The 25314-nt window shown below is 38.9% G+C and overlaps 2 protein-coding genes across 7 annotated transcripts in view; one reads left to right on the top strand and one right to left on the bottom strand.

The window, feature by feature from the left end:
* The window catches only part of BLNK (B cell linker), a 103629-nt gene extending 98371 nt beyond the window's left edge, over positions 1–5258 (top strand). For both annotated transcript variants that reach the window (XM_075154768.1, XM_075154769.1), the window contains 3 exons: positions 1925–2008; positions 3019–3174; positions 4447–5258. In XM_075154768.1, the coding sequence (XP_075010869.1) occupies positions 1925–2008; positions 3019–3174; positions 4447–4566 (360 nt within the window). In that variant the 3' untranslated portion in view covers positions 4567–5258. The remainder of the gene's footprint in view (positions 1–1924; positions 2009–3018; positions 3175–4446) is intronic.
* Positions 5259–7565: 2307 nt separating this feature from the next.
* ZNF518A (zinc finger protein 518A) lies at positions 7566–21130 on the bottom strand. 5 transcript variants are annotated; one of them, XM_075154763.1, is made up of 4 exons: positions 20714–21112; positions 19799–19903; positions 18527–18650; positions 7566–16090 (listed from the first exon to the last, which is right to left on the bottom strand). In XM_075154763.1, exon 4 carries the CDS (start codon positions 15969–15971, stop codon positions 11322–11324), a length of 4650 nt encoding a protein of 1549 aa, XP_075010864.1. In that variant the 5' UTR covers positions 15972–16090; positions 18527–18650; positions 19799–19903; positions 20714–21112; the 3' UTR covers positions 7566–11321. The 5 variants fall into 5 exon arrangements, 4 of the variants coding, with proteins under 4 accessions (XP_075010864.1, XP_075010868.1, XP_075010867.1 ...); XM_075154767.1 differs by having other exon boundaries at positions 19854–19903; XR_012674313.1 differs by lacking the exon at positions 7566–16090 and adding an exon at positions 16097–17427 and having other exon boundaries at positions 20714–21130.
* Between the last annotated feature and the right edge of the window lie 4184 nt (positions 21131–25314).

The raw sequence follows: 25314 nt of genomic DNA, 5'->3' as shown, positions 1-25314 counted from the left end.
GCCAATTTAAGAATTCAGTGCAATGCCCCCACAATGGAGGCTCTGCTCTCTCCTCACTGTCAACTCCCCTCCCAGCCACAGGCTTCGCTGGTGTTCCTCTGATCTTGCAGTGGGCTGAGCCACCTCATTAAACTGACAGAAAACCAACCTTGCAGTCAAACACAAAACAAGACAAAACAAAAAAGGTAACACATTTTTCTCTGTGAGATTACTGAAGTGAATTATCTCATTGTGGGATCAGATGAGCAACAAAATAAGCGAAAGGGAGAAGCCAAGACATTCCCTTTTTGGCAGTGATAAGCCAGCCAGACCGGCTCAGCCATAATATGCAACTGCATCTTTACTCTGTTTTGTACAGAGGTGACAAAGCTTGTGTGAAAATGAATTTTATCATTAAGCTTGTTACTATAAAGTTGGAGCAAAACTGTTAAAATGACTAGGAAGGTTAATACCCAAAAGAATTCATTAGGAAATACTCTCAGCACTATTTCTATAGCCTCTCCACTCACTTGAGTTAGCTTTTGCATCAACCTCCTCAGCAAGAGCTCACCTTTTATGACTGCTGGTTTTATAACCTGCTGGTTATTCTTCTAGCTATTGGAATCTGATAATGCATAGGTCTCATCTTGCTTCTAATCACTCATCCTGTCCTTCCCTTGAGTATAATTTCTTTTCATACTTCTCTAAAATCCCCCATACCTTTCTCCTAAACTCCACTCCTGTTCCCAAATGTACACTCAATCCTGCATCATCTTACTACCCAGTCTTCTATCGCTTCTTCTCTTATGCAAATTATAACCTCGTACCACTCACTCCCAACTGCCATCACCTCCTCGCATCTTTTTATCTTTGCACTTTCTTTGCTACGAGAGGTTTTATCTTCTAAAACAGAATCCACCTATCTTTAGGGTGTCAATCTTTCTACCTTGTATCTTCAGGTCTGCACCCATGCCCCCATCCATGAAGTCCTTTGTCCCATATTTTCCAATGGAAGAAGGTTAAGTTCATTCACTGTACAGAACACTGCCAAGCATTTAACAGAATGGAGAGGAGCAGCATGATCTTGGTGAGGTGTTCACAGGGCATAACATAGAGAAATGAGGCACCCAAGAGATACATTATAAAATATAAGCCGCTCTTGTATTCTGTCACAGATGTAATCCTTCTCCACAGTAAACATTGTTTTATGCCTTTTAGATAAGAGCACTGTTTCAAATGTAAGGATATATTCAGACTCAATCCAACAGAGAACTGGAACTGAATCCATATCTCATGTCTCAAATGAAAGCACTGGGGGCTGAACTGCTGTATTAGTAGAGGAAAGACGTTAATTAATGCTCTGTTTTGTCCATCCATTTGTCCTTATTTAATAACAACAAAAAGAGCAAAAGATGCACTTACCCAATCTCCATGCTATCCAGATGGAGGCAATCATGATCATGTTCACGACCAGCATAAAGTATATGGGAAACTTCATTCCCAAAGCTTAGATGCCTACCAAATCTGGACATTTCACTAGCTAGCCCAGAGCTGAGCAGCATTTAAATTGTTAATGGTCAACTTATTCCTCAACATTTCCTGGATACCCTCTTTAAATTCTACTAGAATAGCTTCCTGCTTTAAAAATACCAAACTATCCTCCAGTTGAACCCAACTACTTTCCTCAGGATATCTTTCTCTCTTCTGTCATATATCAGCCTTCTATCACGCATCTGTTACCATTGTTTTGACACACTAGTTTTTCTTTGTCCTACCTCTATCCAACAAAAACAGTGAGCTCCTGGCAAAGAACTTTCTAAATTCTGTGTTTTCTAAAGTGTTCTGCATTTAAGTTCTTCACAGCTGTCATAACTCCCCTACAGGCCATATTCTTTATTATTATCACTATTATTTTACAGGTGAAACACTGTTTCTCTCTTTCTAGGATGCTGGTGTTCATAGTAAAGCATGGTATGCTGCTACCTGTGACAGGAAAATGGCAGAAGATGCATTGTACCGATCAAACAAGGTAGGTCACTTTTAAAGAATATCTATTTTATGAAAAAACTTCAAATAAAAAAATCAAAAGACAACTGGAAATATTCTAAGAACATCAATTGTATTCTGAACAGGTCCGAATACCGTGCCATGCAAATACTGTCAAACATGAAATTATTGCGATGAAACTATTTAACTATGGTTAGACAAAGCTGCATTAGTGTAACTCAAAGATTGGTGCACTGCAGAGAAAGCTATTACAGACTAGAGAGCTGATGAAGATCTGATAGCTCACATGCATCCATTAAAATGGAAGGCAAAGTCCCATGACTTTTAAATTATCTCCACCACTGTCCAACGGTTCATGTAAAAACAGCTACTATTTGGAAAGGCTGATGCAGCTGTGCATTTTGAAATAGCAACACTATGCATTTAGGTATTTGGAGAATCTGAGTTCTCTCAACTATTCTGTGTACAAAAGCTAGCGTCACAGAAGGGAATAGTAACACGTAGAGTTGCATCCTCAGCATCAGGTACACTTCCACTCTTGCCTAAGTCCACAAAGCAGGATAAAGGGGCAGAGCACTGGGGTTATCACCGGTGTAGGCTACTGCTAGCTAGTGAGCACGAGGCTACAATGTCAGTAGCTACAGGTGCTTGTCTTTATCAGAATGCTTTTTTACAACTCTGGAGAAACAGCATCTCCACCTCTCGCTCTTTCTTGCCTACTTACTGCCACTGATAGTAACTTCATTTCCTAATAATCTGTGGACCCCAACAAACTGCTGCACTGTGTGTTGATTCCTTCTTTCTTTCTCTGGTTGAGAGAGAACTGGCAGCAGCAAAGGTGATTCTTAAATTACACCTTTGTAAGCCACTGTTAGACAGCAGGAATACATGCTACTTCTCATCTCCTGCTGTACAGTATTTCTAATGGGAGAAAAGGGTTTAATGCTAATATAGATTAAAATATTAAGCTAAAACCAAACTAAGTTGTTGGAAAAAATAAGCTGAATACACCTACTACTTTCCTCTCCTTAGGACGGATCTTTTCTAATAAGAAAGAGTTCTGGACAGGATTCACGGCAACCATACACACTGGTTGTGTTTTACAACAGAAGAGTATACAACATTCCTATACGATTTATTGAATCAACAAGACAATATGCACTGGGCAGAGAAAAAAGTGGTGAAGAGGTGAGATGATGTGGGGAGGGGTTTCCTAACAGTTTTCAGTTATATACCTTTAATAAGCAAGGATTAAGATATATTGCACTATGACCAAAAGGATTCTTCATGTATCAAGACAAAAGTATACCCTATATAGTGACTGATCTATCAAGCTAGAGAAACCAGTGTAACATCAGCTCCTGCATACTGTAATTAAAACCACAGATCAAGTTTAAAACATACTCACAGAACTGTTTTGAAAGTTATCAGGATCAGAGCCACAGGCGCTAGATAAATTCTCCAGCGGTTTATAGTCCTCTATTCACCTTCTACCTAAGATTCTCGTTAAGTTTCTTGGAAAATCATAAAAGAACAGCCACGCTTTAAAAAAAAAAAAAAAAAAAAAAAAACCAACCAAACAAAAAACCCTCTATCAAAAATGAGAATGACAGTACTTTTAATCCTATTTTCACATAAAGAAAATGTTAAACTCTAGTTCTAGAGTGCAAAAATCACTACTTGGCTATTGTACCACACATATAATTACTCTGATAGCAAAACAGAAACTTAGAACCCAAATACCAATAAAAACTGTTTGTTATCGCTGCAGAGAGTAGGCTTTTCAAGGATGTGAAAGTAGGCTTGCCTTAGCCTAATTATCTGCCTCCCAGGCAACGGTTTTGAGGTTACAGTATAAATAATAGCCTGGAGCTCATCTGGCCTTCAACAAAGGGTCAAAAATGACCTCAGGAGAAAGAGAAAGATAGTCCAAAATCTTTATTTGACCAAAGACCAAAAGGAAAAGCAACAGACCTAGCAGATTCTGGATATTAATTTACACTACCAAACATTAAAATTGCATAACTGAAACAGTTCTCATTGGTGGCTGTCCGCACCGTATTACTCCTGGAGATCACCCTCCCTCTAACTGAGGTGGCTGAACCACACACGAAGCAGCTTCCAAATTGCCACAGTCTGCAGCCTGGTATATATTAAGGTTTAATATGCCATGTAACAACCTCTGTGGTGGCAATCACAAATGGAAAGGAGCATGAGATGAGACAGCTAGTGGCCATAGTATCTTCTATTGTCCAAATTTAATCTGTTTATGACTAGAATCAGGACTAAGAGCAGGATCAGTGCTCTTACTAAAAGGCAGAGCATCTCACTTGGTAACAGTCATAGCTCCACTTTCTTCAATGGTGGGAGAAACAAATAAAAAGATGATGCAGTGATTACTGTCAATATTAGAGCATTAAAGGAAGCCAGCACTAATTAATTTTTGTTTTCTCTATCCAGCGCTTTGACAGTGTTGCTGAAATAGTAGAGAATCATCAGCGCACCTCCCTGGTTCTAATTGACAGCCAAAACAACACAAAAGACTCGACGAAACTGAAACACATTGTAAGAGTTTCTTAATCAAACCGAACTGCTAAAATGAAGACTTCTTTAATAATTTCTTTCAACATCCCAAAACATATGGATCAGGTATTAAAAGAAAAAAATCCAAAATAATGGAAAATACTTTTTAAGAGCACCTACTGAGTAGTAAGAGATGCAGTTCATAAAGTTCAACCCCATGTCACTTTTATCAGAAGAGCACTCGTATTTAACACAAGAAGCCAAAGCAGATATACTTCCGTCTGTGATTTCCATCTGTGACAACAGGGATATTCAAAGTCACGTGAAGAACGGCATACCACAGCCTGGTCCTTTGACTGCTATTTAAAGATAGATTTCCTTTAGGACATTTTCACTTTAAAAATGAGAATATCCACAGTGATCTACTCTTTCCATTTGTTACATTTACCACAGATCACTGCTTTCAGCAATTTCTTTGTAAAGTGCACAGCCCCAAAAGTTAGAGCAACTCGATCTAATGTACCGCTGTGTACAAGCTGAAAATAGGACTGTATTTCATGTAATTAGTGGCAATAACACTGTCTGAATGTTTTAGATTAATGGACACATGTTGTCCTTTTCCTCGGCTTTAGTCTGTTTCATTAATATTTTTGTTTGTATTTTCAAATGTGCAAATAAAATTAAAAATATTGTAAAGTCAATAGTGTATGGAAGCATTGCTGGATCACATTTCTTAGCACCCTTCCAGCAAGAAGGCATCAATTCACTATTGTTGATGTTTTAATGTATATATTTGTGTACGCTCCTTCGCAAGTTGTTGTTACAAAAACTATTACTTTTTACAGTTTTAGCACACATATTTGGCTTAAAAGCTCTCAAATCTTTTGTCTTCAAATTGCCTACTATTGGTGACCCAAGCACATTGCTTCATTGCTAAACCAACTACCCACTCAATTCTTGCAGAATTACTGTTTACAGACACACGCACACAAAAAACCCTTCCTTTTTTCAAGCCTGTTCTATCACAGTGGTTTACTTATTGTGTTATTGTGAACAAAGTAATTTCCACAAAGGTTAAAGTGGTGAAAATTAAATGGATGAATGTATAAATTGCACCAATGAAAAACTTAGGAACAGTTGTTCTAGAGGTGTTTGATTTCACTGGACCTAAAAACTCATCTATCTTAAAGGTATTTTCCAAAACTGACACTGTATACACACCTGCTGTGTTCTTTTTTTCTAGATTAGGCAGTGTTCTTTAGGATTATCTGCAAGGCATTTAAGGCAAGATTGAGCCAAGACTTGCAAAGTCTCAGCAAGTCACTTAGAGCTATGCTGTAGCTGTATTCTGCAACTACTTCCTTGTGGTTTTGATCAATTACTTCTACAAATAATGCACCTGTCTTCTAGAAGGAACTGCTTACTAATATGACAAAGATGTTCAGCACATGGCTACCCACCTTGCTGCGTCTCAGTTTCTTCCCTCCGCGACACAGATAATACTTCCCCAGATGTGAAGCAAATGAGACACTGGCAAGTAAGGAACAATGTATACAGACTTTACACAAGCCTGCCTATGACAGACTGTTCACAGTACTACATAAATGCTACGTTTAGTATATTGTTCAGTTGGTATTAATTAGTATTATACTAATACTATGCTTAGTACTAATGTAACGTTTAGAACATTAAGATTGCCAAGTCAAGGCCTCAAAATTAACAGAAGTTATTAGTCTCTGCAAGCTTAATTTACTCCTTCTCTATGTGTACTCTGATATTATTTAGTTATATGAAACATCATTTGAGAAGGTCACTATTTCAAGCAATACTCACAATGGAAAATACTCCGTGAAAAAGCAGCCATTCAATATTTAGCTTTCTTTGCATTCATGTAGAGTCCTTGCCTTATTCACTCATGCACTGCACAGTATTTAAACTTTGTTCTTAACACAACTGTCTGTTTCTTGTTAATCTTTACATGTTGCTCCTCACAAAAGTGTCTAGGTTCTTCAAACATTTATTTCTGAGTTAAATGTGTAGTATCACCATCATTCTAGAACTGGGGAAGAAAAAGGCATGAAAAAGTGAAACTCAAGGGTAGCTATAGGCTTCCATGTGAAAGACTAAGTATCAGTTTTTTAAGGTAATTACCAATACTGAGCCCTTCCCATACTAAAAGCACTGCTGCTCCTGCCCCTCAGCTCTAAGTGCTCAGCATTATACGTAACTTTGTGGCTGATGTACAAATAACAAATATGCTTTAGATAAACATTCAACTACTTTCATCCCAAACACTTCCCTCCTTTTTAGCCATGTTCTACATCATTACAAGGGTACGTTACAGTTTCGACAACAAAATGAGGCAGGGATTTGATAGGCAACACCACCTTCCACAAAATAATCCATTCATCCTGAGACAAGAACACCCTGGGCACAAAATAAGGCTCCATGGGGAAGAAAAAAAACCACACAAACAAACAAAACCACCAGTATGTGATCACCTATTTTACTATACTCACAGTTTTATACAGGAAGCAGACTAGTTACTCCGCTTTTCATACCCAGGCTAGATCTTTTATAGCTTGGGCAGACTGTGGTATGGACATATTTTGAAATCCAATTTTAGCTGAAGAAAGGTTTGAGCAAGGGAAAATACAAGCTTGCATTTTGCAAGGATATAAAATAAATTAGTACTCAGGATGGAGCATGCTATGTTAAAAATCCTGATGCTATTGATTCAGCAGCCAATACAGAATCTAGGAAATGGTAACTCGGTGCAATCCTATACCTGAAACTTTATCTTACAACTGTTGCAGTGCCAGCAGCTGCCACTAGTTAATGCTGTCAGGTGTTTCCACGAGGTAGCAGGTATGTCAAGTCTAACCTCTGACAGACATAACACCACACCTCTCCCCCCATATTTCTTTGATATTGTTAGCTAATTTCTCTTCCATATAATTGTCATTAACTGAATAGCTAGGAAAAAACCAAAGGAAGACCTAAAACTAGAACTAAAATATTGGCTTTAAAATGAAGTACATTTTTTATCTGAGAACTCAGGGCAAAGTATCATATTTACTAAGGTACAAAGGAGCGGAAGTGTTGTCTGCCTACCTGATACAGAAAGGAGAGTACAATGAGTACTGCAAGTCATTCCTGACAATGTTGTTCCATGAAAGGAGTAAGAACTTGCATTCTCAAAAATCCAAGTGTTCAGATGTGAAAGTTACAAAACGACATTCCTCCCTTCAATCTAAACCACCAGCAGAAGGCAGAGATTCTTAGGAACTGGTGTAAAAAAAACCATATCTCACATAACAGCCCTGGAACAAATATTGAACACAAGTTTTTTGTCAAGACATTGGAATTGCTGAGGAAGAGAAACCACGACTTACTGATTAATACACATTGCAAAGAATAGACAACAGGATAGATTTTAGGCCTCTTTAAGGCCACCTTACACAAACACATGAACGCTGTACAAATAAGGCTTAGGCCAAGTATATATTTACAAAATATTTTCTCAGAGGAAAAACACTTTTTGACCCTGCACTTGCACCTATTTCTGTATGTCCCAAAACACTATAAGCAAGTTAAGGTTTTCTTATCTTGCTATATAGGCAACGTTACAAGCTATCTTAAAATGTTACGGTGCAAAGTCAAGCACTCAAAATCAAGACACTCTTCAAATCAGGTTACTTGTGCAACCTTAATTTTTCACATCAGATATATCCATTACAATACAAGCATTAAATATATCATCATTGACTATTTTTCCATGTGGATTTGCATATTTCACTTGGTTCACATGATACTTCAGGGACAAATCGTAGCTGTGTAATGAAAGGCTGTTGTTTGCAGGATATTTGTAAGATACCTTTCCCATTTACTGAAGATGCTGAGAATGCACAAACAAACATTGCAGGAGTCAGCCAGTAAAAAGGTAGCCTCATATTGCTAAAGCAGTTGAACGTTTCATCGAAGAACTGTGTATTGTCCCTGCACCTTCTACTGCACTATCCACTGTGATGCTGGTCAGATTGCTTAAGCCGAACTTTCTCCTGATGATCATTAATTGTGATCTTAATTTTGTGGAAGTCTCACTTGAGATTCCTTGAAATCTGATCTGCAGAAGTGCCAAACTCTTAGGACCTCAAACAAAGCATTATGGAAAAGCTCTTAAGAAAAAAAGAATTATATATTCAGAACAGTACTTGAGCAGTGTGTGCTAAATAATACAAGGACATAATTGAGGGTGGGGCAACAAAATATTAAATCACTGCTCAAGAAGAAGCAACAGTTCTCTGCACTGAATGAGATGGATGTCCATGGACAGTGACACATTACAATGAATTAAGATTGCAAAAAGCAACCTTATTTCAACATTTCCTAGCTTTACAATGTTCTTTTTCACCGTATTGTTTAAGGTTACCCAATTCATAGGAAAACAAGCTGGAGGGAAAAAAAATTCCAATGACAGTTGTCACTCTCATGATTCATCAATATAGAGAAAACCCCCTAACTCTAGAGCAGAACTTCCACCTCAACGCTAACTGTTAATAAAAATTGGTCATCCTCAGTAAAGTTGCACCAAGTAGGTTTTAGCAACAAACTTAACAGATATTTCTGCCAAAGAAGGCAATGGCAATGTCCAGAAATCAGGGTTTCAATTTCAGGGTTTATAGGAGAGCAAGCTGAGGCAGCCAATAGATCCTTGCAGTCAAAAAAGCTCAACACATTTTTGTCCTTTCCTAACGCTGTTTCTTTCTAATGCACTTCCTCAACACTACACTAGTCTTCTTCAAAGTTCCTAGCCAAATTCATGTCAGAGCTCAAGCCCATTGTGCAGCACAAGATGATCCGATTTTGATACAAAACACACACCAACTGTATATTAATTCACCCGAACTATGCTGCCTTGACTGTCTCAGGTACTTCAGTTCACTCCCATACATAACTCACTAGCTACAAGGCTAGTGTGCATCTTCCTGCCAACAGACACATCAAGGAAAAAAAACGTATCTAGCTACTGAAGCAATCTTTTTTTAAATAGTTTTCATGATAACACTTTTTAAAATGTAACATAACTCGAATTCTGTTACCAGTGACATCCCTGTGACATCCATAAAAGGCTTCTAATTGTTTCACTGGTAGCAAGACAATCTTCACTTTCACCTTATGGAAATAGTCACACAGAACTACCCCTGGGCTTGCATACAGTCTAAAACCTCAGAGATTTAAATGTCCCAGTCCTCTCCAAGTCGAGTATTCCATTTTGACAGTTTTTCCATCAATACTTTGGGAAGCTGACTTAAACACCTAGGATGTAATCTTCCAGTACTGGGGCAAAAGGTGCCATATGGTAAGGGCGCTCCCACTGAAGACTGGATCTAGCCTCCGGGTTCATCAAGAATCTAGAGGACAAAGCCTCTAAACGTAACAATTACTGTGGATAATAAGGACCTTTATTTGTATACTCTCAATCACTATGGATAAGATAAGGTCTTTTGTTTACAAACCCTCACATAAATGTTATGAAATGTGAAGCATATTCTACCTTCATCATTATCCCTGAAACTGTAAGTAGGAAGCAAGCAGGCTCCTAGCAATATTACCCTACTGGCTGGTAAAATGAGGGAGCAATAACTTGAGCTTTGGTTTTGCCAAACCCCTGGTACCGTATAAGGCAGTTCATCTGAATAAATAGTAGAAAATACTATTTAGTCATTACGGGGACAAATTACATCCACCTGGAATAAAACTATAATGCAGTTATAGGCCTGAAATGGTACTTTGTACTTCACCACATTCTGGCCTTCCTGTAGGGTCTGTGGCAGACATAGTATAAAACAAAACAGAAGTATTTTCTATAAATGCTCACAGTCATATTCTGTAAACACAAGTTATAGCAAATTTAATAGTGACAGAGTCAATACAGATTAGGAATGTTCACCATTCTTAAACACCATATACATTATGAATATATATACTGTATATTTTCAACTGATTCCATTCTCAGGCTCACCGTATTAACACAATCGTAACAGGTTTTATTAATTTATATGAAAAATACTTCACTAAGAAAGTAGACAAACTGCACAGAAATAGTACAAGTGTCATGTGCATAGCAATATAGCTTAAAGCATTCACATATGGCTTTGTTTAAATGAAACTATTGGGGAAATGGCCCTATATGGACCTATGTTTACACAGTTGACATAATGTAAACTGCTTCACATCTTTTAGGCACTTGCTAACAATAGTGTTCAATCCCTGAAAAACAAAATCAAGAGCTAACAAGTGAAAATAACAAAAATCCCAGGATAACAGCTGTGTGTAGTTGAAAAAATTTTGAAAATTGATTTTAGTAGTGCATGCACAGAACTGAAAAATAGGGGGAGGGTAATTTCTGTGCAAGAATTATACCAAATAAATGAAAAGTATAAAAATATTTACATGTTTAGGTTTTTTTAAATATGTACAGAACAAAAGCCCTGAAGACTCATTCTATAGAATAAAAATATAGGACATGATAGTAGTAACAAAAAAAAAATATATATTTTTATGGAATTGTATTTGCAGTTAGTTACAAGTTATCTAAACCACAAAGCTCCTTGATTTATCTCAAAGCTTGATGGCAATAGAGAATCTTCTCTTCCTTTTAAAATACAAGCACTTTGCATTATTTTTAAACTTCAGTTACAATACTGAAATACAAAACAAAATTACTTGTGTATCCTAATTCAATTGTTTCTCTTTTTAAAAAACTGTAATGTATGATATTTATGTTTTATTTTCTTCACTGGTCATCATTACATTAACGAATTCCAATCTCGAGTAGCTTCCATCAGATGCCTCTGTCCATGTCCTACCCAATTATCCTGATTGTCAAATATTCTACCGCAAAACCAGCAGCTAAACTTAGCTTTCAAGGTATTATCAGAGGTAGTTTTCACAATCTGATAATTGTTTTTGCTAGTCTTTTTCAGTGTCAATTTTAAGACAAATCTTTCTTTTACAGGGCTAATAGGTTTTATTGTCCTATGCCTCTTTTGAGAAAGATCATCAGTAGTTACATCCAAAGGATTGCAGAAGGCTGGCTGTAGAAGAGCTTCAATAGTTCTTTTTGACAACGAAACCTTAAGAACATGTCCCTTAAATTTAGCAATAGTTTTCATTACATTTACAACTTCTGGAACATCTGCATCAGGATGGTTAAGCACAACAACTGGTTGATTTCTCCGAGGGCATTTTACAAGCTGTTTAGAATTAAAAGGAAGTAATTTCAAAGTCCTCACAGTTTCTTTTGATGCCCTTGGTTTGTAAGGGCCGCCTGATCCACTAACAACTTCAGCTTGATTCTTTTCCTTACACTTTCTGTGCAACATTACTTTCTTTCTCGGAGGTTCTGGGCAATTATCCTTACTTTTCCGTTTGAAATTCTTGTTTCTTTGCACACCCACAGTTTCTGAACTTTTAGACCCAGTTTGTTTTAAACGCGGTTTTACTTTTGCAGTTCTGTTTCGAGTGCTCCATGTGGACTTCTGACTACCAAAGTTATTCCTGTTGTTAGCAGTTATTATTTGCGTACTCTCAACAGAACCTTTTTGCAACCATGTCCCTGCAGATCTAGTAGAATAAACAGGTTCTACAGGAGGAACACAACATGCTGGATTAGAGCTTGCCAAAGAGGCATTTGCTGGCATTAACCTACCTGGTAAGATTAAGGCATCATTAGAAGTAAGATTAGTTTGTTTCTGTGCTAGTGCAGGAGTAAGGGACTGCAAGCTATCCAATTGTAGTGAGGGCACTGAGTTGCCTACTGACTGAGTGGTATCAGCCAGTGCATCTGAGGCAGAAGTCTTAATTTTCAGCAAAAGCTTTTGTTGCATGGCTCCAGTTTTCTTTGGTTGACAATTTTGATAATGAGCATTATCCTGAAAAACACTATGTTTATGAACTACAGGCTTGTTTGGTGTCATACATTTCAGAAAAACTGCCTGCTGTCCATCAGGCAAAAGTGCATAAACATGTTGTTTCTGTTTAATTTCCTGTTGATTTACTGACTCCAAGGAACCAAAGACAGCATCCTGATGCTCTGATAACACCTTCACAGAAGAAATTCCTTTCACAGATGACTCCGGTGAGTTTGTAATTACTAGAGGTCCTTTGAATGGCATGCTATTCAATGAGTCATTTGCTGTACTACATGCTCTCCTATCACAGGAACTTCTTACACTTCTGAAACTGTCATTTTGCCCCTCCGCTTTTGAAGCTGGTATGGTTATTTTACCATATTCTCTGGATGCAACTCTCCCTAAAACCTGAGAACTATCACTAGGGACATTTGCAACTGTTCCAATTGCCCCACTAAAAGTCAAAATCATTCCAGGTCCTTTATTTAAAACAAAGGACGCAGGTATACCTTTAGTCACGTGCCCATCTGACGAACTGGTTGACGGAAGAGATTTTCCTGAAACCACCTGTAGTCCGGGCTGGTTAGCAAGGTGCAAAGGAACAAAAAATCCTGATGGAGGGGACTGAACTAAAAGGGGTTTCTTCTGTTCCTGAAGAACTGGCGAAAAGCTACTAGGATTTTGGGTTGTAGACAGTATTTTATCTTTTACTAACTGTTGTGTTATGATTGCATCTGTATGAGTTTTTAGCAACGTACCAACACGTGGAGTTCTGGATAATTTATCCATTCCATCAAATGGTGTTCTGGGTGTCTGTCTTTCTCTCCCACAATGTGTACCTTCATTTGTGCTACATCTTGTGTTCAACTCTTTCTTATATAAATGAAAGCCTACATTAGTAGGAGGCCTCTGAAAACCACATGCAGTTGCCGAGCTTTTTAAATGTGTAAAGGCTTTACTCCCTGTCTCGTGACTAGAAAGCAGCTTGTCAGAATGAAGTTTTACACAGTTATTTGACTTGCCTTGGGATTCTTGCTGAGTAGTTTTTTTCACTTTTAACACATCTTGCAGTAACTGGTTTATTTCAGGCGATAAATAATTAGCTGCCTGTTCACTCTGCAATGAGAAAACAGATGTGATTTTAGGCATTAAGACCGAGTTAACACAATCAGAGGCATTTTCTTGGAATTTCTCAGCTACGTTCTCAAAGCCTTGATGTATGTTAGCATCCAAATACTGCTGGCCATTATGCTGGTCCTCCATAAAACACTCACTGTCAACAACACATTTAGATTGGCTTTTAGAAGACACAGAGTTATTCTTAGTGTTTGTGTGTCCATAAGTTTTATTAATATTTGATTGGGCTGATACAACTTTCTCTGGTTTTAAGCCTTTCATTGACTCCGAATATGAAGATGCAGGTTCAGTTCTTCTACTGTTCTGAAAAGTAACTGTTTTGCTAGATAAAAATTCTTTATATCTCTCATCTGTTGACATCCAAATGCTACATGGATTATCTGAAGTGTCCATTTTGGAATAGTTATGAAAAGACAGCAACCCTTCATTAGAAGAATCCACTGAAGTTGAATAATAGAGATTACTAGTTCCATTACTATTATTCAGGCCACCATTTTGTATTCTTAGTTCAGGAAAGAAGGGCATTTTCATAGGGTCATAGTGAAGCGTATTTGTAATAGTGGGTGGTAATACCTGAGGATGACTTGGAGGACTATAGCTTCCCCATGAGATATTACTTCGAGTTCCAACTTTTGTCACCTCATCACATGGAGGTACAGTTGAGCCCAACTTCATTGGCAAGTAATTCGAACTTTTTCCTACAGCTACATTAGAAGGTGCTACAGTTTGAGAAATACTCCTACCATACAATAAGGAGTTATTTTGTTTTTCCACTTTTGTTTTTCCTGAATGAGGAGCAGAACAAGAAAATGGAGAGGAGGTTAACAGGTGAACAGACTTGTTCTTTAAGGTTGACTGATCAGTTACATGTGGTATAGCACCTGAAGACAAGCCACAGGGATCAGCAGTCTGCAGCAAAGGAGTTGTAGAACCATCTTTAATAGGATCAGTTTTCTGACCCAAGAAATGTAAGTTTTGCTTACTTGTAGGTAATAATTTTATAACAATATGTTGTTTTCCATCTACCATTTTAAATCCCATAAATTTAGCACTGTAATTTGCTGGAACAGATATTTTATTGTTTTTGACCATCAATACCGTTGGCCCATGTACAGCATTTTTCAATAATCCCAGGCCATAACTTGTTCCATCATCTGCTTTATTGTATTGTGCAGTAGTAGCAGAGAGCATTCCACCCGTGAAATTATGCTTTTCTGTATATATAATTTGATCTTTTTCTTCATTTGCATCCACATCTCTCATACACTGGTTCAGCTCCTCAGATTTTGTTTGAATTTTATTCACACTTCTTAGCACTTGTGCATTTTTTTCTCCAGTTTTGTCACTTCCACTGCTTATTTTTTTCCGTCTCCAGAGTGCTTTTTTCGATGCTCCCATTTTATACCTTCTTAACACAAGCTTCAGTCCTGCTGGAGTCTTCACTATCCTTTTTTCACATTTATCCTTTTCCAGTTTTTCTTTCGCATATAAGTGGTCTCTATGCAAAGCTATGATGTGTTTTAAAAGGTAATCTTTCCGTGGTGTGCTGTAACTGCAATATTGACAACCGAAAGGAAACATACTGGTATGAACAAGCAGATGTTTCTGGAACTCCTCTTTTGCAAAGCTTACGTGATGGCATTTTCCACATTTATATGGAATCTCATTATGTCTATGAATGTGCTGAACAAATGTGCCCACATCCTGGGTAGAAAACCCACATTTTTCACATTGAAAGTGACCATTTACACAATGCTTTGATGTGAAGTGTTTTGTCAAATCCAACAAAGTGTACATATGCTCATCGTTACAGAGCTCACATTTTACTAAAGTGCTACGATGGGTGCGTCTATGCTGTTTAAATGACTGAAAGTCATTAGCCGAGAAGTTACACATCTCACAAGGATATAAAGGCAACTCGCCATAGTGTAACAGCTGAAAATGTTTCTGTAGATCATTTGGGCTGTATCTAATGTTATCCTTGCACTTCGTACAAGTGAAATTCAGTATCTTTGCTGTAGTTTTCAACCCTTCTTCAAATTGCACTTCTGGTTTATTTTGCAAGTGGCTTCCCTCTGAACAATTGGGATTGCTTCCGTTTATTTTCTCTAGACTTAAGGACTTCCTTGCAGTTTGCTGTTTACACTGAAAGAGTTTTCTAAATCTATCAACTTCATGTTTCATTAATACTTCATTTGGAATGTTCACCTTGGGTAAATCAATTTTCACATTTTTTAGTTCGTAAGAGAGATTGACATCGAAAATTGCTGGTTGAGTCATCATACTTAAAGGACCATTCACCAGTGCTTTTTCCAAAGTAGTATCTGTAGAAAAATTCTTCGCAGCATTGTGTTTTAACAAATTAATTTGCTTTTTATCAGGAAAAAATTGTTCCTTTTCAGATGGCATGATTTTAGGTTTTTCCTTTTCTTTAAGTGAATTCTTGAGACTAGTCTTAGTTCCTGCAGCAAACAAGACTGCTGCGCCGAGTTACTCTCAAGGTTCTAGAACTTCCCAATTTTATTCTCCTGAAATCAGAAAACAAAGCAAATATTACATTTAAAACTAATGCAATTAGAACACTAATTACAATTCATTAATAAATACATGACAACCTTGGAAGTTGTTGATTTTTACAATAGCATTTGAGAGAAAAAAGGATGAGGCAAAAAAAAGGAGACATAATGTAACTTTTTTTTGTTTGTTTGTGTTTGGGGTTTTTGTTTGTTTGTTGATTTGTTGTTTGGGAGTCTTTTTCCCCCAACAAAAAAATACATAAATCTTGAAAAATAAGCTTCAAAGGACAACATTTACTGAAACATGAAAATATTGAAATTCCATGCCATCAAATATTGGTTTTCTCCCACCAGGACAGTCCGTAAGCATGAAAAATCTCAAAAGCTGCTTTTTTAAAATGAAGCTAGCATTTATTACTTATTCAGGATTTCAAGCAAATATAAACGCAGTACCTCCTCTGTGACATGGATCACTAACGAAACCTAGCTGAAGTACTAAAAACAAGTCAAATGAGTTGATATTTTTGTTACTCAAGTCTGTTACTCTATTAGTAACTAACTATTGTGCTTAAAAAGAAAAGCAAATGAAAAAAAACAAAAAACTGACAAAAGATCTACTTCACTAATGGAGACATTACCTTTATCAACACCAAAAACCCACCACACTCATCTACAATGAATTTTTCACATGCCTACCTTTAGTATCACACAAGTCTGAAGTAGTCAACAGATAGAAGTTAACTTTGGTTTCTCACCATATGTTCCTGGGTATAGGTTAATCTTTTCAGAACGAGAGCATGACTGACAATACTCCTCCATGGATTAAGAGGCTCAAATAGGTATGGTTAGCATCATTGTCTTGCTACAGATTTAATGTCAGTGTTTCCATAACAGCCTGCACTGACAATTTATAGCAGCTCAAGTCTATGCTCGAACAACACTCCCACATGTCAACATAAAATCAGCAGAAATAGAACAGCAGTGAAAATCATTTGGATTTTGAAAAGTGAAACTGAAAAGGAACAAGAACTGTTTCTTCACCAATATATAATACTTTTTACGAAAAACTTTTTCCATAGCAGAAGTCATAGCGTCACTTTCTTCTTTACTAGCAAAAGTCAGTAAAGTGTTGGCTGAAATCTGATCAGCAGCTCTCTCTCCACTATTCCCCTGCCCACCCTGAAGCAACACAGACTTGGAACTCATTAGATCATCCTATTTATTCACATTCAAACTGAAAGAACGATCACATCCTCTCCCTCATTGTGATGAAGTGCAAGAGCTGCTTCAAGAGCTCCAGGCCATCATAAGCATCACCACTAAGGTCTTCCAAATATTTTCCCATAGTCCTGTGAGAAGGAAGTATTTAGCATTAAACATGTAAATACCTGACAAAAAAATGGAGACTGAAAAATTTTCAAGGCCATGTTCATGTATCACGTAGCAAGAAAATCAAAACACTTTTTTTTTTTTTAAGCAAAAGCTTTATTGCATTCCTTTGGAAAAGATATTAGCATTTCTGCACAATTCTTGACAGTAATAAGCAAAACAGACATTTTATACAGACTCCAATATCAAATAAAATCAATTAATTGTGTTCTTCAGCTATGAGATACATCTGACATTCAAAAAAAAAAACCAAAAAAAAAACACAAACCACAGACACATACACACACACTCACTCTTTGGTGTCTTTCCAAACTAAAACACTGCAGGTATAGAATTTTTTTTTTTTTAAACTCAATGATACATTTCCCATCTTCCACACAGGAGATTAATACATGGGATATTACTCTACTTTGAGCCTTCAGAAGAGAACAACTCATCTACATTACACTCCATTTTCACCGAGAGAGTCATGCTTTCTCTTGTCAATGGTAAATCCCTTACTTGAACAGGAGCAAGCTGAACTCCCACATAAAGAATAAGTAACTAAAAATGACTTGGACTTCTTTGCTGAAGAACTTTTTTAATACACAGATGCAACACATGAAAATTACAGGTTGCATGATGCAATATATCATCCTGACAGCAGCTGCCTATCATTCAGATTAAAATGTTATAGTCAAATACTGAAACCTGAAATATGTGTGCAGTTAACACTATAAAAATCAGAAGTGGATGCAGTATGCTGCAGAGAACAAACCTCAGGCTTTTAACATGAGGCCAATATGGTCCTCAATTGGGCAACATTTCACTAACTGGATAAAACGTTTATGTTTGGCAGAGAGTCCCAGTTGGGTATATTCAAACCTGATTTGAGATCTCCTTTAACTAATTAATCACATAAATTACAATTTAACTTTGTTATTATTGGGTAGCATGCAACTATCGACAAGCACCTGCAACACAACAAATAAAAATATTTACTAGAAACAACCAATTAGTAAAAAAAAAAAAATCCCAGGAATCTTTAAATGTTCATTATCAAAGAAGAAGTCAACTTACACATTAAGAAAAGACTTCACTTCAATTCTTCAACAGCCTTTTTAACATTTTCCCACATACATAGAAGAGGTAAATATGTAAGACTCAGAAAAGGCCACAGTCAGGAGGAATAGTAAAAAAAGGTCTGGAAACAAAAGGAAAGATATTTTAAAAGGCGTAAATACAAGCATAACTGAAAGAATAAGCTGAAAAGCACAAATCCTTCACAATTTTACATTAAGTGCATTTTTAATACATTGAAGACAGAAAAACTGTAAATACATACCATGTTCTCTCCCAAAGAACACCATTAAATACAATAAAAATTCTAAATTAATGAGTGGGATTAAAAATCACTAGCAAACTCCTCCTAACAAGGCCTATTTTAACCTTAGCTTTGTCACTACTTCTCAGGCATTCATAACTGGTAAGCATAAACATATGATAACTTAAAAACAAGACAGAAAGCAGTAACTGGTACCTTAGTCCATCAGATTTTAACTTGAACTCAAAAGAAACTTATCTTTTAAGTAAAAATTGTAATAAATTCTATAGCAAAGACCTAATTATAATTTTCTAGAAAGTTTTGCAAAAGCCTTGGTGGGGGGGAGGTGGTGGAATATTACATTCACAATATTTGAAACAAGTAAGTAGGTTATAAAGCAGATATGTATTTTCAGGGTTTGTATTCATTATAAGCATGCACCAAAGTTAACTCTCATGGAGGGGAAAAAAAAAAAAACAGCCACAAAAAAAAAAAAAAAACACTAAGCACAAGCCTAAGTAACCACTCGAGGCTCTAAGCCTCAATTTTCTTCCCCCAAAAATGCTCCAGTATGTCAGTATTTTGTTTTAAAAAAGTTCACATGGAGAAAAAAAAGTTTTAGCTATATACATTAATCCAATGAGAAATGACAGATAGGAGCAAGACACTCCTAAGTTAGGTACCTTTTGCAGTTTTTTGCATTTAGAACAAAAAAATAGAAATTCAAAACACATTTCCAGGCAGGTAGTATTTTCAAGATTTCTGTAAAAATTGTTTACACGCATTTAAATTTTACTAAAAAAAACCCCTGTGCTAAAGTATTTTCCATGCTTGGTCTCATCCCACATGTATCTGCAAATTTAAAGTTGTGCCTTCATCTCTACAAAGACCTGGACACATGCAGGAACTTACAGAACTAGATCTTCAGGAACCCATAAAGCTAGAGCTTCTGGCGGTCAGATACAATCTATCTGACACAGCAAAACGCTGCTTTTGTAAAAATAAAATATAAAATAAAAATAAATTACCAAATCACTGTCACAGTTAACAAACACAGACACCCATGCCACACAGCAAACTTGCCATTTACGAAAACAGCAGCTCAAGGCTCCAGTGATACGCAGCCACCGCACCTGCAAACAACCACTTTCTCAGCCCACACTTGCGATGTCGGGGGGACGCTCCCCGCTTCCCCGCACCACCGTTAATACACAGCAGTCCCACAGGGAGCTGCCGGGGCTTACCGAGGAGCAGGAGCAGGGCCAGGGCGCGGGCTAACCCCCCCCGGGACGAGGAGGCAGGGAAGAGCTGGGACAAAACACGAAGCTGTCCGCGACGCCGGCCCAGCGGGGGTCGGGGGAGCCCCCGGAGCTGCCACCGCCTCACGGCCGCGCCGCGGGCTCCAGCCTAGCGCGGCGGCAGCGCGAGGCGCCCCCCGAAACTGGGGTGGGGGCGAGTGGGGCGACTCCCCTCCCCAGCTCCTCCTTGGGAGCCACCCAGATCCTCGGGCGGCCCCGGTAGGCAGCGCTGCCCCCGCCCCGCCGGGCCGCCCGCCGCGGGGCGCCCACACGGCCCCGGGGAGCGCCGCGCTGCCCGCGACGCCTTGCCTGGCTCCGCGTAGCCCGGCGGAAGGATACGGCGCCACAGGCGGCTCCGGCGCCGGCCATGAGGCATTGTCGTCCGCTCCCCGCCGCGGCCGGGCGCTGCCCGCAGTCCCCGGCCGTCCCGCCACCAGTCCCGGCCGCCCCACGAACTTCCCGCGGCCGGAGGGGGCGGGGGGCGCGGGACTATATGACGGCTCACCCCTACCACGGAGCGGCTTCCTGCCCCGCCAAGGCTCGCACCTCCGGCCCGCTCCTCGCCGCCGCGGGCCGCGCCAGGCCGCCTGCTCCGGCAGAGCGCGGGGACCCCCCTTCCCCGCCCGGCGCCCCTTGCGGAGTTACCTCGCCCCTCTCCATAGCCCGGCGAGTCGCTGTTGGCGGCCATAACAGTTTCCATCCGGGGACTGTGGGGCTGCGAGCCCGGCGGTGGGGGCGGCCGCGGCGGAGGGATACGCGTTCACCTGGAGGGACGGACGGCGGCCGACAAGGCCCAGGGCGGGGGAGTGCTCGGGATGGGGGAGGGGTGGGGCGCGGCGCCACCGCCCGTCGGCGGGACGGGTGGCTGCCCCGCGGGGCCGGCCCCCGTGTGGGCGAGGCGGCGGCACCGACAGCCCCCGCTGCCTTCCCCTCCCCCCCTCCTTGGAGGGGGCCGCGGGGGCTGGGGTCGGGAGGGAAGCACAACGCCGGGCCGCCCGGCGGGAGGGCCGAGGCCTCCCGCACCCCTTCCCGGGGCCGCCGCGGCCGGGCGCTGGCCGAAGGCCTACCGCCGGCCGAAGGCCTACTGCCGGATGGCCCCGGTGGGCCTTGGCCACATGGCGCGGCCGTAGGTACAGCCTGGCCGCACGGCCCATCGTCGCCTTTCAGTGGTTCTGCGCTTCCCTCCGCCCAGGGATGCGCGCGGTCCAACGGCCGTTAACGGCACGGGGCAGGGAGAGCTGGTGCCCCGTCACAAAACACCCTGAAAGAGAGTCCCTGCCTAGGCTGTTCGTGGGCCACCCTAGACGCGGATTTGCTGACCTGCGTAGATGCAATATATAGGGGTATCTATAGAAGGCGTCAGCAATGAAAGCATTCAGAACGTTACACATGGATTAGATGAGTTGATGTTTTCATATGCTCCAAATAACACAAAAGTCAAAGCTGATAATGACTACAAAATAAACATTTGCCTTGTTAGAGACACCATATAGTTGCTGCTTAGAAGAGGGATAAACTGTGCTTGTTAGTAGTAGCGTGCTTTAGACATTTGTGCTAAGTTTTAATGCACATGGAAGATCACCAAGAATAAGATCATCGACGAGTGTGAAGACACATGTGAAAGAGGAAATTCAGATGTACCATAGCCAAAAAGTGGCAAACAGACCCATGGCAGAAACAGGCTGTAAAGATTAATTGTGAGTGAAGAGGTCATTGAAAAGGAAAGCCTTTCTCCGCTTCTGAAATAGCATTCAGAAATGAAAAGCAAAGAGGAGAAAGGTTTAGATTCCCAAAGGAAAAAGTTCAAACTAACTCATAAGCAGTTTGACAGCAATTCAGCTAAATTTTTCTCCAGAAGTGCTGTCACATCTTAATAGTTGCAACAAAGTTTAAGAAATACACTTTTTACTCATGATTAAATTTGAGAACAAGGAGGAATGTTGCTGTCTTTGAGCGTGTGTGTGCATGTAATATGGATTCATTTAACATGAACATATTTTTAATTCCTCATTCAAACTGACATCACTTATTTCCCTTGTGTCCTGGACTGTAAAGAAAATTAATAGAAGCCATTTTGGGGTGGGTTTTTTTGGCCCTAAAGGATATCTTCAGAATAGAATTATATCATTGATGGTTCTACTACACCCAAACGAAACAATTTGCGCCAAAAGCAAGCAGAGAAATATACTGGTGGTTTGCATGCAAATCTTCACATTCTTCTTCTGGCCTCTAATTCGTTACATTTTTCTAAATGGTCAGAATTGGAGTTTGCAAATATGTGCCCATAGTGTTTTGGAGGATCTGAAAACTAACTACAACTGAAGGAAAAAAAAGAGAAACAGCATAGTTTTGGCTACAGCCCTGAAGATAGAAAAGATAACGGAAAAGAATTATCCATGAAAGTTGTCAGTCTAACAAGGAGCTACCGTATCAAATTTGTGTTAGAATGCTAGTATTCCTAATATGAAATTAAAATCTACATTGTATTGTCAACTATTCATTCCAACGAATTCACATATAAAAATAGAAACAAATATTTTATCTGTAGTGTATCACTTCATAATTCAAATTTAGAACACATATGGATGTCAAACACAAGAGAGAAAAAGAAAACTTGTGAGCTAAAACCAACAAGGGAAAGAAAGAAGAAAGGCTAACATTTAATTTATCGTATACATTGAGATTCTTTGCAGCACAGGAGGAATCAAAAAAGATGACATAAAAACACATGCTCGTAACAATAAATTTATATTGGAATTAAGATTTGTAGAGGAATATATGGAAAAAAGAAAGGTGGCAATCAGATAAAAATGACAACAATGGGCAAACCAACCAAAAAGATTGACATTATATAATAGCTTCTCCCCAAATTAATGAAAGAGCTCTTTAGTCATGAAAGTCAGCACCCGCAAAAACGTTCCCCAAAATTTTGGAGTCATAGTCTACAACCTTCCCATTTTGCAGGAGTACTAGGAACCCCTTATAAACTGACATGAGAGGCTGCCTCAAAGATCTTTTTGAATCCACGCGCTGACCACTGAAGAGATAAGCAATGCATGCAACAGCTTCATCCTACCATACTCAGCAGAAACTAAACCAAAAGCCATCAAGGACACCCAAGTGAAACCAAAGTCTTCTCCAGTGTTTCAGAAGCGAGTGCACAGAACTGGAGAGCACACGCGTTTTCTGAGTATCCTGATGCTGGGAGTTGAACCTCATGTGGCATCAGGCATGAATTGTGACAGAGTGCATGAATGCAAACTTAGATATTTTAAAATATTTTTATGTTATCCTTAGAATATGATTTTTTTAAAGTAGCATCGGGCATTGTCCTATTTCAAGGATCAATGAATGCTGCACAAGGATTAAAATACCTTTGTATTCTTTTTCCTGAAGACAGAGATCACACATGATGCATCTGGATAGGCATGATACGTAAACATCACTGTTAAATTCCCAAATTCTTAAAAAGCAAGAATCCACATAATACTCCACTCCTTCATTCTTTTTCAGAAAATAAATTGAATTTGGTCCACTTCGCTGTGTGAGATCCTGTGAAGAAGATGTTCAACTGCAAGACAGTCTATGTTCTGTGAAACATGAAATATCTCACAGCACTTTTTACTTTTCACGCAGAAAAATTGCTCTGACATCTGCAGTCAGGTTTTTTCCTAAGCGTTGGCTATTGTCTCCAGAAACATATGTAAGCTGTGTAGTATTTTGGAAGCTTTAAAGGTATTTGTACTCTCCCAGTGCACATTACATCACAATTATTCTGTGCATCTGAAATAGCAAACAATGACAGGACTTCCCATTACATATGTCATTAGCATTAGTCTGTTATAAATTGGTTGGGCAATTAAGTGCAAATAAGTAGCCTTCATAATGCAATTTTTATTGCTGTTGCTGTTAGTTTTCTATATGTGATGTTTTGAAATTGAAAACTCAATGCTTTCCTCGAATACATGGGTGTCTCACAAAAAACAGGAGTACTGCATCCCTGGTTTCAGTTAGATATCCAGCTTATTTATGGGAGGGATTGGATCAATTTATTGCATAATCTGCTGGACTATCAGAAATTACTTATATCAGAAATGAATCCACACCAAATAACTGGGGCTGACTTAAGGATTTCCTCAGAAATACTCTGAAAAAAAAGGATAACTCAATTTTAAACAGTCTGTGCTGAGGCAAATATCAAGCATGGATCACTGAATGAAGCTGAGGAACTCTTCATTTTTTAAAGAAAACCACTTCTTTTTAATGTTGCTCATGCATTTGCCTGAAATAATTGAATTTGGTCACAGATGTGAAAGAGCTTCTTCTAGAGTTAGCAACAACAATGAAGTGTTACTGCTACTGTGGTCCATACTTGAATTACAAAGTGGAAATACCTGGCTAAAAGTGAAAACATTATTTCATTCAGATTTTTCACATTTGTTGGTAAGTGTAGAAAAATAGCCAAATCTCAAAAAGTTTTTTGATCTATGACGATTTTTAGTCTTGGTTCTCTCCCAGTTTTTGTTCAATCTAACATGAATTTAAATTAGTTTCTCTTTCTACAGACATTACCAATGCTGCTGTTTTTTTCATTTGAACTTTTATTCCTGCAATTTTAACAATTATGGTTTAGATAGCTCTAAGACTGATTGGCACCGTGAAACCCACAAAGAAAGCTAAATTATTGACTTCTTTCACTATTTCAGTGTCACTGTAGATGTGCAGATAAATTCATAATGAGAATTCAGTGATGTTCTTATATTAATGATACCATTAGGTGTCAGCATTAATACTGGTATGTTTATGAGACAATGTATCGTGAAAAGGAAGCCTTGCCATTATGCTTTCCTACTGTTTTAACCAATGAAACAAAACCAGGCTATTTACCATAAAAAAAACAGAGAATTAAAAAAAATTAAGATGTTTATTTTACCTCACTGACAGTTATCTATAGGCAACTGTACATTGCAAAATATTTGATCATCAAAGCCAATAAACTAGTGTATCAGAAACCGGTTTCTCTTAAAAAGGCAATTTTCTTATTTTCACAGTGTACTAGTATTTTATCTTAGAGAAAGAAATATGGAACTTCTCTTACAGTCATGAAGCAGCTCATTCATACAAGCATTGTTTCAAGTACACTGTACTTTATGAAAAAAATGAACGCTGCCTAGCCAATGTATTATTTATTTTAGTGACAAGCACAGCTTGGAGCTTTTTGTAAGCAGATCGGTGTGGAAATAATA

Source organism: Calonectris borealis, chromosome 7, assembly GCF_964195595.1.
Source record: "Calonectris borealis chromosome 7, bCalBor7.hap1.2, whole genome shotgun sequence".
Lineage (NCBI taxonomy): Eukaryota > Metazoa > Chordata > Aves > Procellariiformes > Procellariidae > Calonectris > Calonectris borealis.
Note: the sequence above shows the minus strand (reverse complement) of the source record. Positions and strands in the feature narration are given on the sequence as shown.